At 59.3% G+C, this 10,289-nt stretch overlaps 1 protein-coding gene across 1 annotated transcript; it reads right to left on the reverse strand.

The window, feature by feature from the left end:
- Positions 1–6,112: 6,112 nt before the first annotated feature.
- Positions 6,113–9,289, reverse strand: NKX6-1 (NK6 homeobox 1). The gene is made up of 3 exons (XM_069012089.1): positions 8,680–9,289; positions 7,867–8,039; positions 6,113–6,877 (listed from the first exon to the last, which is right to left on the reverse strand). Exons 1-3 carry the CDS (start codon positions 9,287–9,289, stop codon positions 6,626–6,628), a joined length of 1,035 nt encoding a protein of 344 aa, XP_068868190.1. The 3' UTR covers positions 6,113–6,625.
- Between the last annotated feature and the right edge of the window lie 1,000 nt (positions 9,290–10,289).

The raw sequence follows: 10,289 nt of genomic DNA on the forward strand, positions 1-10,289 counted from the left end.
TCTGCAGCTGAGGTTACTGTTTGCCGAGGAATGTGTGAGGCCGGTGGCTGCTTATCTGGGCCAGGAGGTGCCAGGTGTACCGGCAGTGTCACGTTTTGGCGTGAGGTTTATGTTCCGCTGGGAACATGCTTGTGTTTAAAAAGAAGGAGATGCCCAGTGTTTAAGAAGAAATAGATGCCCAGCTGACTTCCTGGATGACCATGTCGCTGGTGGAAATTACATTAAAAAACCAAAAACGAACCACTCTGTCAGGGCGAAGATTTTCAAAGGCAGCATGTAAAGATTTAGATGAGAACAATCTGTTCAGGCGCCTCCACTGATGCATATTAAGGCTCTGGGACGTTCTGTACAGAAGTCATTTTGGCTCTTGACGTCGTGCACGGCCCCGCGTGTGGCGATGCCGCGGCCCGGCGGGGGTCCCGGCTGGGCGTGGGGGCCCCGCCGCGCCCGTGGAGCCCCGCGTGGGGCATCGCTGTCGCCGCCGCGGCAGCGACATTACTGTCGGTACCGCTGTAGGAATTGCTGCGGCCGTCCCGGTTCCAGGAGCATTTCCCGAGGCTGCTCCTTCCTTCCCCTGCGCAGCGCCGGCCCTCGCACGCCGGCTGTTTGCAGTACATTACCATAGTACATTAACATTTGTAATACGGCGATTATTTTACATAATCGATACCATCAAGTTCCTTTTCTTGGGGACCCTCGTGTTTATTTACACTTATTCCACACATGTCAGTTTCCATCAGGAACAAAACCGATTTTCTTGTCCTACATCTGCTCTCCGGATAACCTTAACACACCGTAAATCTATCGGCGCTCTCGCCGCCGTGAGCCCGGTGTGATGGAGGGGCGTGGGGAGCGCCCCGGCTCCTCCGGCCCGAAACCGGCCCGGAGCGCAGCCGGACGGGAAGGAACTGCGGTATTAGTTGTTGTTATTATTGTTTATTATTATTTGTATTGCGGCAGTTTCTGTTTATGGCGTGATGCATTTGAGCCCAAACACATTAGGTGCATTATTCATTGGGTACATTTGTCAGAACATGCATGTGTATAAAGAACTAATGATCCATATTAAATTAATGACGCTATAAAAAAGAAAAATACCCCATACATGCAGTTTATGACGGCAACTCCCGACTTTGATAAACCATAGAAAAGACTTAATCAGATGAAGCATTGGACTGTTCCGTCTCCAAAATTGCATTTCTCGAAATGTGCTTGTACACAATGTTGGTTTTATTAAAACAAATTAATTCAGTCATTAAGGAATCATACGGCAAGTGTCTCATAAGTCAGGACCTCCAGTGTAACAAATTGATTAAATGACTGTGTAATAGTCTCTTTAAACAAATCTAGTGTAACAAGTTAATAGATCTGCTCAATTACCATGCTGGGGTGATGAGGATGTGGGCAACTCTCTCATTAAATCCGAGATAGACTTGGGGGGGTGCGGAGGGGGGCAGCGCGGAGGTGCGTATCGGTGGGGCAGAGCTGCGCTCCCGCAGTCTCGGCCAGGAAGGGACCGGGGAAGGGGCTGGAGCCGGGGCCGGGGGGGATGGCCGCGGGCTCTGGGCAGGGCCGCCCCACGATCGCACCGGCGGGTTCCTCCTGACACCCCAGAGCCGGGGGCGCGGGAGGAAAATCTATTACCCCGCTGCCATTTTGTTAAGTGTTTGCTCCCCGTTGTGACCCTGCCACTTTATCTGTTGATTTTTATTTTCTGAGTGCATGTTGCCCATATGTTACTCTAATAGTTGCTATAATTCTTGAGCAATAGGGCTCGTATTTTACTGAGCTGAATTAAAAAGAATGCACTTTAATAAAAAACCCGAGCAATACACTAATGGCTTGACATTGATGTATTTGCATAAAGATGAATTATATGGGCTCGCTTGACACGACTTTTAATAAATGATCGAGGACGTTATTACAGGGATGCACTTGGGTGTGCGGAAGCAGGTTATTGCCGCGGGGCCGCCGCCAGGCGCTCCCCGCAGCCCGCCGGCCTCGGAGGGCAGCGCGGGCACCGACCGGCCCCGCCGAGCGCCTCCCGCAAGCCCCGGGCCTCCGGGCAGGGCTCGAACCCCCGGGGCATGCGGAGAGGCGCGGTGCCGCCTGCTCGTGCCCTTGTATCAATAACTTTATTCTTATCAGCCACGTTCGCTGGGCGCGGTGCCGCTGCCGGGCTCGCGGCGGGTGCGGTGCGGGCGCGGTGCGGGGTTCCTGCTGCTCCCCGTGGCAGCGCCGCCGCCGCCTCCTCCCCGGCAGATGTTTGCATCCCTCACGGAGACTTGTAACCGCTGTTGGCGACAGCTGGCAAACGCCGCCAGAAACGTGTATCTGGGAAATACCTATCGGTGCAGAAGGTAAAGGCGGAGCTGCAATTAGGAGGGAGCAGTTCATCTTACTTTTTAATTTGAGGCTGGCGGCGCCGGCTCTGAGCGGTGCATCCCGCAGCAAGCGCCGGCGCCTCTCCCCGCGGCCCCGGACTCGGAGGGTTCGGGCCGGGGATGAAAGCCCATCACCCTCATTTTAAACCCCGGGTTCTCTGGCCTGCGGGACGACTCCGGTCCCGGGGGAGGGGTGCCCAAAGCAAAGCCTCGGGGCGGCTGGCAGGAGTACAACGAAAGTCTTGCACGTAACAACATCACAGCGGCAAACGGAGGGAGACCGGAGGGAAGACGGCGAGTGTGTAACATGGGAAGCGTTAAAAATTAATAGCGCTGAGAAGTGAAAAGCGATAACGGGATTTCAGGAGCTCGTAACAGGAGACCACACTTGAGGGAGAGGGCGGGGGAAGTCATCGCTCGCTGAAATGGTCGCGCTGTCCCCGCTTTGCTGTCGGTCTGGGCATCCCTCCGGCAGGGTGTAGGCATTGCCTTGCCTGCTGCCTGCGCCGGGGGCTCTGGGTCGGAGTTGCTGTCGGAATGAGAGAGCCCGAAGGCCTCGGGGCTGTGACAGCGCTGGTGTAGGGCCTTGTCAGGGGCCGGGTGACAGTGGCCTAGGGACTGGGTTTTTCCCTCAGGGCACACGCGCCGAGTAGAGCGACCCCTTCATTACCCCGCGGGCGGAGAGCTCTTCCTTCCTCCGCTCCCTGCGGCCGCTCCCGCCCGCCCGCCCGCCGGCCGCGGGCTTCCCCTTGTAACCTGCGTCCCCCCTGTGGCACGGTGGTGCGGATCCTGCCCCGTCCATATGTCCCGCATCCATATGCATGTGTCCCACAGGCAGCAGCTGCCGGCCGGGAGCGGGGTATGGCGGCGGGGTGACCCCCGGCCGCTCTTTTGCTTCCCGTACCTCTCCTGCCTCCCTCCTTCCACCCCTCCCCGCAGTCCCCCGGTCCCCACGGCTATTGCAGGGCGCGGAGCCGGTCCTGCGACTGGGGCGCTTCTGCGAGGAAGAAAAAGTTTTTCCTCTGCCCACGGTGATGCTCGCTGGGGCCGGAGAGGAACCGCAGCGGGTTCCCTTTGCAAAGTACCTCCACAAAGCAGAGGCGTTGGAAAAGTAGAGAGGATGCTTTGGGCACCCTGGGATTGCACAGCCAGGAACTTCTCCCACGGTATCTTCTGCACACCAGAGAAGGCACATGGCAGGGACAGAGGCAGAGCAAACCCAGAAACAGCCGCCTCTATTTCCCCTGAGCCGGGAAATCCCGCACACGCACGCAGAAGGGAGCGGGATTTAAAACCGAGGGCTCTGTGACAGAAAGAAGGGAAAGCCAAAAGCTGCGTGCGAAGGGAGCTGTCGGGACCGGCCTGCGGTGGTCTCTTACCACTTAGGCAGGGACCGCCCCCCAGCTCCGCGGCCGCGCAGCCGGCGCCCGCCGCTTCCCACGCGTGTGCGCAGCCGATCTCTCCCCGCGGAGGGTTCGGCCCGGGCCCGAGAGCGGGATGGCTGCTCCGCCGGCCCCCTTCCCTATTATGGACGTGGTTGTGCAGCACTTTCTTAATGTCGTTATCCCGGAGTTTACACAGTTTCGCCGCAAATCCCTGCCTGCATGAAGGACTGAGCCGAAACTGCGGCTGATCTCGGCCGGGACCCCGCGCACCCGGGGGAACCTCACGCCCCGTGAAGCCCGCTGACATTTGTCTTCTAATTGTTCACCGCGCTGTCCGTGGCAGCTATCCCGAGGTTAGCTATTGAATCTCTTCCTAAAAAAATCCTTTCCTGGAGGAGAGGGAGCCCAGCCGGCTTTGGCTTCCAAAACATGTCACGAAAAGGGGGGCCGTGAGCTCGTGTGAATCCCCTGCTCTTTCTTCCAGCGCCCCAGACAAAACCAGCCTAACCAAGCGGGCAGCGTTGGGCTCTTTTCCCTGCGATTCCACTTTGACGGTGCCAACTGCAACTGGTGGCCAGCTGGGTCTCTGTGCAGAAGTAAATTAACTGGAAAACCTCAGTCGGTGCTGCAGTGAACTGGAAAAGGGGCCGGGGACCGCCGGGGCGGGCGGCACTCGCGGCAGCCCGGGGGCGCACGGGAGGGCGCGGGCCGGGGCCGGGCTGCGGTGGAGCGGGGCCGGCGGAGTGGCCACCGGGTGAAGGGGCTGCGGGCGTGCGGACGGCCCCATCCCGGCAGAGACCCCCAGCCGGGCTCCGGCGGGTCCCCACCCCGGTGATCCGGACCCCGCGGTACTTTGATTTCTCTCCCGCCGCCCCGTAAAACCCGCGGGGAAATCGTGACGGCGAGAGCCAGCAGGGCCGAGTCAGCACTCTGGAAAACGACCGGCCTTTCCCTTCCTGCCTTTACAACGACTCGGGAAAGATGGGGATGGGGGTGGGGGTGGGAGTATCGGTGGACGATGGGCAGTGCCCGGCACCCCGGCCCGGGAGAGCCGGGGCAGCCGCGCCGAGGAAGCCGCAGAGCGCCGGGCTCGCTCCCTCCTCCTGGCCCCGGCATTGTCTAAGCCGAAAGAGGAATAAAACCCTACTGTACTTTTTTGCTTTCTTTCTTTATTTATTTGTTTCTCTTTTTTTTTTTTTTTCTGTTTAGAAAATTATCCCCAAATAGAATAATTTATTTATGTATTTCCTCCAGAATAGCTGGCCCTTTTTCGTTCTCATGTCAGGGATTCTGTTTGCTCTGCTGGTCCTTGGGAAGAAAAAAAAAAAAAAGCGATTGTTTCTGGATTGTTTAGATATGGAAATGATCGCGTCAGATAATGAGTTTCAATTTAAACCAGTTGTTCTGGTGTTGGGTCTATTTGTTCTAGACGCTTAGCCGGGCTCTTATTTTATTCACTGTTTTCTTCTTGGAAAGCGGTTTCTTTCCCATAATAATGGTAACACTCTGCCGTTAATAAAACCCTGCATCTCCCGCCTCTGAAAAAGTTGAAACAGCCTAATTTAGGCTGAGCCGAACCGCTCCAGTGCTCGGGTGGAAACTGCCTGCCCGCTCACGTCCCCAAACAAACAGTGGCTTATTTTATTTGTATCGTTCTTGAACTCCCACAACAAAGTGGTCAACTTCCATTCTTAAAAAAAAAAAAAAAAAAAAAAAAAAAAAAAAAGCGAGCGCCCAAACAGCAAAAATCTTCCAACAAACCAAACAACAACAACAACAAACCTACTACTAAGGATCAACAAAAGACCATGAAAACTATCTCTTCTTATTTTTCCTCCCCCTTTACCGTGGTTTCATTATTTAATCTCTGATGAGATGAGATTATCTGTACCCTTTAGTGAAGGCAGCAGACGTCTTTAAACTGGTTTAATTGATTTATCGTTTTGTTGTTTTGTTTGTTTGTTTGTTTTTTTAACAGAAAGTGCATTACATTTAACTGGTCTTGCAAAGGGCTTTTCTTCTCTTTACAAACCGAATTATTTATAATATAAATTAATAAATGTTAATATGCTATATCACGATATATCATCGTTATTAGCTTAAAAAAAAAAAAAAAAGAAAACAATTTACATTCTCTAGTATTCCGTATGATACAAAAGAAAACACACTTTAAATTCAAATACAGCAACTAAATGAATTTTATATTTTGACTGACAGTGGTTGTGACAATTCCCACCAGCTACTTTTTCAACACGCGGTTGATTGGAAACGGTGTAAATGAAAGCAAAATCTGTCCCTCCGCCCTCCCCCCCCCCTCCCCCGCACGACGACCGCAACAGAAAGTGTTTCAAAAATACTAATAAATAGCACGCGGGGCCGCTGTAGTTTCGGCCCGAGGGAGGGACCGGTGGCGGCCACGGCGGCTTTTTCCTCGGCGGCCCCGCTGCCGCCGTCTCGGGGGCTCCTGCGGTGCCCCCGGTGCCGGGGAGCGCGGGGCGGGCGGGGCGGCTGCGCCCCCGGCCCCCGCTGTACAAAAAAAAGAAGGTATTTTACATTTTAAATATTCACAGTAAGGAACGCCTATGGTCGCGGTGACTCACGGTTTATTTACAAAGAGCCGGCAAGACGCGGCCGCCGCACGGCCGGGAGCGGGCCGGGGGTCGGGGCAGCCCCCGCCGCTCCCCTCCGCCCGCCACCCTACAACAACACGCGGCGCCGGGGACCGGGCGCGCCCGCCGGGGCCCGCTGCCCGCAGTCCTCTCTGCTCCCCCTCCGGCGTCTCCTCCTCCTCCCGGGCGCGTAGAGTCTAGAAAAATAGATCTGTACATCTCCGAAAGCGGCGGCGGGCGAAGCGGGCTAGACGGAGGCCTCCCCTTCCGGGGGGTGCAGCAGCAGCCCGCCGCCCCCCGGCTTGTGTTTCTTCAGAAGCTGCGTTATCTTCTCGTCGTCCGAATTGGGGTCCAGGGGCTTGTTGTAGTCGTCGTCCTCCTCCTCGTTCTCCGAGGCGCCCTTCAGCCGTTCCGTCTCCGAATCCTGCTTCTTCTTTGCCGTCGCCATCTCCGCCGCGTGCTTCTTCCGCCACTTGGTCCGTCGGTTCTGGAACCAGACCTGCCCCCGCCGCCACCGTCACTGTCACCATCACCGGCACGGCCACCCGCGGCGGCTGGACCGAGCCGCTGCCTCCCCGCTCCCCGCCAGTCCCCGTCCCCGGCTTGCGGCAGCGGCTCCCGCTTCGCCGTCCTTCAGGCGATTTCCCCGCAACGAAAGCGGCCGAGCCCCGCGGCACCGCGCTCCCGGCAGCCGCAGACACCCGGCCCGGCGCGGGGCCACCCGGCGTGGGCCAACAGCCGTCCCCAGCTCCCCCGAGGCCCGCGTCGGGCCCGGGCCGCTCCCTGCCATCCTGTCTGGGGCGGGGAAACACACATTTGGGGCTGATCCCTTTCCCAGCCCCCCTGCCCCGCCAGATGTATTTACTCTCCGGCAGGGCGCTGCCAGAGGAGGGGGGCATTTTCATTGTAGAAGCTGCAATAATTTATTCGCAGCCATCGGGACGTATTTGCAGTGACAAAGGAGGCTCTGCGGATCAGGCTGAAAGCGTGAGCACCGCCGAGGGGCCCCTCTGGCCCAGTCCGCCGAGCAAACGCCTCTGCGTGTTCTCGGGGAGCTCAGCCCGCTCTCCCAACCCCTCACACCTCCGCTTTGCCCAAAGCCCAGAATTTTTAACCAAAACGTAAGAGTGCGGGTGCGACAGTGCGACACTCCAACATCACCCTTTCCCGGCTTTCCCAGTACGCTGGCCACCCCCACGGTGGTCAGGCTGAACGCACCGAGCTTCTCAGTCGTGCTTGGGTTTGTTTGGTCCAATTTGCTTGGTTTTTAATACGCTTTAAAATAACCTTCTCGGCCCCGCGGTAAGGCAATAAGGGGAGAAGTGCCGGTGGCTGCCGGGGAAGCCCTCGCCGTGTGCCCGTGGGCTCGGCCACGCCAGCCCGCAGCATCTCCGGGCGGTTCAGACGGACCCCGTTTTCGCCGTGGGGCCCTTTTGTTCCCCGCTCCTCCAGCTCCGCACCATTCGGTGCGTGAGCCGCTGCTCTCACCTTGACTTGACTCTCCGTCATCCCCAGGGAATAGGCCAGCCGGGCTCGCTCCGGGCCCGCCAGGTATTTCGTCTGTTCGAAAGTCTTTTCCAGAGCGAAAATCTGCTGGCCAGAAAAAGTGGGTCTGGTATGTTTTCTCTTTCCGTCCTTATCCAGCAAAATTGAGCCTTGATCTGGCGAAGGGAGGGGGGAGAGAAAGGGAAGGCAGGGACAGACAAGTTAATCTACGGATTTGGGAAAGCGCTTCGCTCTCAAGCGGCCCCAGGGGACGGAGGGGCTTCTACGCGGGGGGTGCATGTGTAGAGAAAACTATGCCTGGGCAATGCGACGGCTCTGGCCTTTCGGCTCCCCCTGATTATTTTTCCTTTAAGGATCAAAAATCTGAGTGGGCAAATGATATTTTTTCTTAAAAAGCCGCAGCCGGTACGAGCGGGCAGTTACGAAAAGTCCTGCTCGGGGAAAGTTTGTGCGCACCCCTAAAGCCAACCCCGGCCCCGAGAGTCCCCAGCAGCGACGGCGGCAGCGCGGCCACCTTCCCCTCGGAGAGCTCCGCTTTTCGCCGGTGATAACCGGCGACGTATTACAGTTTCGCGCCGACCGAGGGGACAGAGAAATCAAAGTGAACTTAAGAAACGAAAACAAAAGAAATCGAAGCAAAGTCAACCCCCTCAGCTACGGCCGGGCCCTGAGTGGAGGGGCAAGAGAGTCTCGCAGCGATGCCGGGGCGCGGGGACTCCCCAGCACCGGGAGCGGACTCCCGCCGGCGCTCCCCGGGCCCTCTCCTCCCGCTGCCCCGCGACGCTGGGTACTCACGGGGGGCGCAGGCGAGGCGGGCGTCCCTCCAGGGCGGACTCTGCATCACTCCCGGCCAGAAGATGGGCGTCCGGCCAGGCAGCTCGGCCAGCGGCTTGGGGTAGCGCCCGGCGGCCACGGCGGCGGCGGCGGCGGCGGCCCCAGGGCTGAAGTAGAGGGCGGGCGGCGGCGGCGGCGGGGGGCTGAGGCTGCCGAAGCGGGGCAGCCCGGCCAGCAGCCCGGCGGGCGCCGCCGAGGAAGCGGAGGGCGAGGCGGAGGCGAGCGCGGCGCCCGGCAGGGGCATGGAGGGCCGGCTGAGGATGTCGTTGATGCCGTGCGGGGTGGCGGCCGAGAGCTGCGGCGGGGCCGTGCCCAGCGCCGAGAGCCCACCCGCGGCGGCGGCGGAGGCGGCGGGCGCCTTGAGGCCGGGGGAGCCGAGCGGCGGCGAGGGAGAGGCGGAGGCGGGCGAGGCGGAGGCGGAGGAGGAGGAGGCGGGCCCGGCGGGCAGTGGGTACGCGGGGTACAGCGGCGCCTTCATCTCGGCCATGCTGTGCAGGGCGGCCAGCGGCGGGCTGCCCAGCAGGAAGGCGCCCTGCCGGGGCGCGCCGTCCATCTGCCCCAGCGCCAGCATCCCCGAGCCGCCGCCGCCGGCCCGGGGCGGGGGGCCCGGACGGCCCCTAGCGCCGCGGGGCCCCGGCGGCCGGCCCGGGGATGCCGCCCGCACCGGCGACTCGCATCCAGCCCGCGGGGGCCGCCGGCTCTAGCGGGGAGCTACGCGCCCGAGCGGCGGCCCTGCCGTCCCGCCGGGCATCGGGGCTGCGCCTCGGCGGACGCTCCCGGGACGGAAAGCGGCGCTGCTGTCGGACGGCGGCTATATGTGTATGTCTGCGCAGCGGCCGTGCGCCGGCACGGATATAGCTCCGCTCCCGCTGCCCGCCGGCGGCCGAGGGCTCACAGCGGCGCGGGGGCCGCGCTCGCCGCCCCTGCCTCCTCCCCGGCGCCCCGCATCCCTCCCGGCGCGGTTCCCGCTGGCTGCTGTCGGGGCTGCGGGCGCGGCTCGGGGCGCACTGCCGCGCCGCCCCGCTCCCTGCCTCCTTTAGCGGGGGCACGGCCGGCAGCGGGCGCGGCGGCGGCGGCGGCGGCGGGGCGGGGGCGGGGCGGCTGCCGGCCCTGCCCACCCGCGCCGCGCCCGCCCTGCCGCCAACTTCGGGCTCGCCTGGCTCCCCTCTCCTCTCCTGGCTTTTCTTTTATTTTCTCCTCTCCTGGCTTTTCTTTTATTTTCCCCTCTTCTCTGATCTCCTTTTCCCCTCTCCTTTTCCTCTTTTTCCTTTCCATTTTTCTTTTCCCTCTTCCTTTCTCTTTTCCCTCTTCGCTCTTCATCTTTTCCCTTTTCCTCTCCTTTTTCCTCTTTCCTTTACCCTTTTCCTTTTTTTTCTTCTCCCTTTTCTTTACCCTTTTTCCTCTCCCCTTTCTTCTCCCTGTTCTTCTTCCTTTTGCTTTCCTTTTTTTTCCCCTCTCCTTTTTCCTCTTCTTTTTTTCATTTTCTTTCTTGCTTTCCTTTTTCCTTTGATTTTTCCTTTCCCTTTTCCTTTCAGTTTTTTTAAAATTTATTTTTCTAAATTTTATTTCTT

This window comes from Aphelocoma coerulescens, chromosome 4, assembly GCF_041296385.1.
Source record: "Aphelocoma coerulescens isolate FSJ_1873_10779 chromosome 4, UR_Acoe_1.0, whole genome shotgun sequence".
Lineage (NCBI taxonomy): Eukaryota > Metazoa > Chordata > Aves > Passeriformes > Corvidae > Aphelocoma > Aphelocoma coerulescens.